General features: G+C 44.5%; 1 protein-coding gene across 1 annotated transcript; it reads left to right on the top strand.

Moving 5' to 3' along the window:
* LOC133521188 (uncharacterized) lies at positions 1-2181 on the top strand. The gene is made up of 2 exons (XM_061856015.1): positions 1-1785; positions 1880-2181. Exon 1 carries the CDS (start codon positions 182-184, stop codon positions 1640-1642), a length of 1461 nt encoding a protein of 486 aa, XP_061711999.1. The 5' UTR covers positions 1-181; the 3' UTR covers positions 1643-1785; positions 1880-2181.
* Positions 2182-4284: the final 2103 nt, after the last annotated feature.

The following is a 4284-nucleotide window of genomic DNA, read 5'->3' as shown; positions in this document are numbered from 1 at the left end:
CAAAAACCCTAATCCAAGGTGTAACTGATCGTGCCGATGGATGCGTGGCTGAGAGGGAGCTCAGTCGCGAACGATAGGCCTCGGGTACCGGGCGAAACCCGTTGTAATATAGCCTTGTCTACGCAAGCGGGGCTCTGCGTAGTACTGACCCTTTATATCCCTAGCTACTCGTGGGAACCATATGTATAGCAATAAATCAAAAAAAATAATCAATAAAAACCAACAAAACCAAACGACCTCCTTAGATGAGACGGCACATGCTGAAGCACTAAGGGGGGCGAAACAAATAGAGAGCGGGAAGGCTAAGGAGGAGCCATCGAAGCTGGAGAGGCCGCTGAAAGCCGGGGTACCTATCGGAACCCCAGCCCAGGTGACTAAGCCAGAGACGATGGAGCTTTCAACAGCTGGACCCTCGACTGACAAAACGATGGCGGCTGAGAGTGGGACGACACCTGTTGAACCCTCGAAGCAGGTCATAGATCCCGGCTGGGAGATCAGGTGCAAACCAAGAGGGAAGCCTGCCCAGACCGAAGAAGACGCACCTATGCGGAAAAAACTTTCGCAGAGGAAGAGGCAGCGGCTCCAAAAGCGAAGAGAAGCAGAAAGCCGCTCCTCTGGAAACAAACAGGAGGTTGACGCCCCGGAGGGACAGGGCGAGGGAGCGACGACCCCTGCGGAACAAACCCAGGCAAAGAAGAAACCAGAAGGGAAAGCCAAGAGGGCACGCCTGGATGAAACCATATCCCCCAGAGGCGACCACAAAAAACAACGGACAGACGCCACCTCGGGGAACAGAGAACTACCCTCCTCCTATGCGGCGGCAGCAGCATCAGATCTGACGGTGGCGATTACCAATAACCGCACGGGCAGACTGACGCAGCAAGATGCTGCAGAGGTGGAGAAGAAGATCGGGGACGCTATCTTCCAAGCAGCCATCGAAACCGATCTGGACACCGCAGCGGAGGCCCCAGCGTTCTCAGGTAGACCCAGTTTTGTGGATGGGTACCTGAAGCTGTGGTGCCAGGACGCGAACACCAAGGCGTGGCTGATGAAGTGGCTGGAGTCGGCCACCCTTCAGAACGGAGACCAGCTCGTTGGAAAGAGGGAGGACGAGATGGTCCGGAACACTAGGTGCGGTATCCTGATCCCGTCCCTGGAAGACAACCTCACCAAAATAGGCAGGGTCCTCAACTTCCAGAACCCGTGGGCCATGGTGAGGAAGTGGACACTCCACCAGGCGATCCCCCTGAAGAAAAGGGCCTGTACCCTACTCCTGGTGGGAATACCTGAAGACGTTGTTCCTGCTGTGATGGAAAAGGGAAGAAGACTGAACTACCTGTGTGGGACAGTCTACATCCGTTTCCAGCACGGCGGAGGACGCTTCAGAGATTCTCCACCGGAGAAAAACGCAACAGAGGCGAACACTGACGGAGGGGAGAACAAATCTGCAGAGCACGCGCCTGAAAAGAACACCCCCTCTGCAATGGACACCGACTGCGCGGAACCACACACCTCAGACATCGAGGAAGGCATTTTGCTGGACTCTGAGGACGAGGATGGTCTACCAAAGGGGATCAGTCTCCTGGACCTAAAGGGAAAGGCAGCGGAAGGGATATCCCCAGATGGCGCCTTCCCACTGTAAGGTCCTCCAGGTTAACCTCCAGCACAGCGAATCTGCAACGGCTCAACTTCGAAGATGGCTGGAGGTTAACCCAACATCCATAGCCCTGATTCAAGAGCCGTGGATCAGGAACACACGCATAAACGGCCTTGGTAATACCGGAGGTAATTTATTTTACAATACACATTTCAAACCAAGATCTTGCATATACATATCTCGTAACATAATGGCACAACCACTAACTCAATTCTGTTCCAGAGACGTGTGTGCCATAAAACTCCTCAGAACACAAAACTCAAGTCTACCGGAGATAGTCCTGGCGTCCACCTACATGGCGGCGGAGGACGAACCACCTCCAGTGGAGATGAACAACCTCATACGCTACTGCGAACGAGAAAGGCTCGAGCTGGTCATATCTGCAGACTGCAACGGCCATCACAACCTATGGGGAATGGAAACCAACAACAAAAGAGGTAACGATATTGTTGAATACCTTATGTCAACTAACCTAGATATATTAAACACAGGATCCAAACCAACTTTTGTCACTCGTAGGTATACTAATACTGTCAGACAGTAAATCAGTACTACAAGCGCTATGCAGCGACAAAATGAACTCAGAGCTCATACTCGAATGTCATCGAAGCCTCACGGAAGTGAGCAAAGAAGGCAACAAAGTAACAATTCAATGGATAAAGGGGCATAGTGGATCAAGAGGAAACGATGCAGCGGACGAACTGGCCAGGAAAGGCTCAGAAACGACGGCATATGGACCCGAGCCCATCATACCCCTACCAATATCCTATATACACAACCAGCTAGACCTACATCACAGACAACTGCACAATAAATACTGGAATGAAATGGACACATGCAGGCAGACCAAGGATTTCCTACCGGAACTGAACCACAAACTCACCAAAATACTACTGAAAACACCTCGACACCAACTACGTAAAATAGTAGGATTAATTACAGGACATAACACACTTAACAAACACCTACACAATATGGGTAAAACAGACAGCCCCATGTGCAGAGCGTGCATGGAAGAAGAAGAAACAACAAAACATATTCTCCTAGACTGCAAACAGGTAGAAGTATACAGGAACAAATACCTAGGGAATCCGTGCACACTAGGAGAGGCAATTAGCAGCCTGAAAACTTTGCTAGGCTTCGTGGAGGAGCTGGGGTGGTTAGAGTAGCGCTACCTCGTTTCACGCAAAATAGGCACAATGGTTGTCGAGTTGCGGAAAATGCCCAGAAGCACTAACTAACTAACTAACTGGTTCAACATTTTGCAAACCTCTGTGAAGCCGAATTTTAGAAACTATTTGGCTTACTAAGACTAAACGAATAATAAACGAATTTTAATTTTAATTTAATTTAAACTATTGACAATTAATTGCAAATTTTATCTTTTTAAAAGTATGCATATTGACTTTTGCCATAAATACCGTTCTTGGTGGTAAATTTCTACATAAACTGAAAAAGTCCTCAAATTTAATGGATTTCCATGTACTTTACAATGATCCCAAGAGCGTTGGAGGTGGAAAACTTTGATTTGTTATTACCAACATATAAGAATAACAGAACTATAGTAAACACCCCTATAATGGAACAGGTACCAGTTATGGTATGGTATAGACAATTCCTGTAAAACAAGTATTTACCATCAGTTTTTAATCGCTGGCAACATTTTACCATAAACAAGAGCCAAAGAGCTGCTTAAGTTTAATTTTTCATTGATAATTATTTGTTTGAAAATGAATGGCGCCATACATCCCGTGACTGGAGCAAAAAACCACAGTTTTAATTCGATAATAATATTGAAACCAATTGCAGTAGCTTTCATAAAATACATATACAACATAAAGGACGAATTGGACATTCAACTTTTAAAGCGTAAAGCGATAGAAATTTTATAGGTGTCGGTGAAAAATCAAAAATACTCTAAATTTTCTCTTAAGTGTCCCATGATTGGTGCCGTTAACATACCTCAATGTTAGGTAAAATGTACCAACTCTATTATGGGTTATTAGCAGCAATCAGTCAATCTATTCATCGTAAAAGTTATAAAAACACTAAACTATACATAACTCTTCATTGTTTTGCGACCTCTGATTCACAACGACCTCCATAAAAAACAGATAAAACTAGTTACATTTATCCTAGTAATCCTAGTACCGAACATAACATTTAAATTTCGTTTATTCCAAACTTTATATTCGTAATAAAAATAAGCTAAACGTGTATCTATCAAAAGTTAAGTAGTAATATTAAGGTAATATAACTGTAGAATATAGAAGATATAGAATACCTCGGATAGTTCGCACTCTTGCTTTTAGTCAGGAATGTGAAAATGGCATTAAGTACTATTACAAATAACTTTACCGTATGTTTCTTTTTTTGCATTCGTAATAAATGCAGGCAATATAATTGTCTATAATATTTGCGCAAATAAAGCTTGACTTTCTCTCTAAGAATTCTGTAAGACACAGACGATGATTTACGGAAACCCGTCTGTTCGAGCTGATATGAAATATGTTTAGTTTGTTGTTCAAATCACTCCAAAGATGTCGTTGTTTCCAACGCAAACTAGATAATAGTAGTATGTATTACTTAGAGCATATATAAGACGATGTCATATCTCAATAAATGAT

This window comes from Cydia pomonella, chromosome 9 (genome assembly GCF_033807575.1).
Source record: "Cydia pomonella isolate Wapato2018A chromosome 9, ilCydPomo1, whole genome shotgun sequence".
Classification (NCBI taxonomy): Eukaryota; Metazoa; Arthropoda; class Insecta; order Lepidoptera; family Tortricidae; genus Cydia; species Cydia pomonella.
Note: the sequence above shows the minus strand (reverse complement) of the source record. Positions and strands in the feature narration are given on the sequence as shown.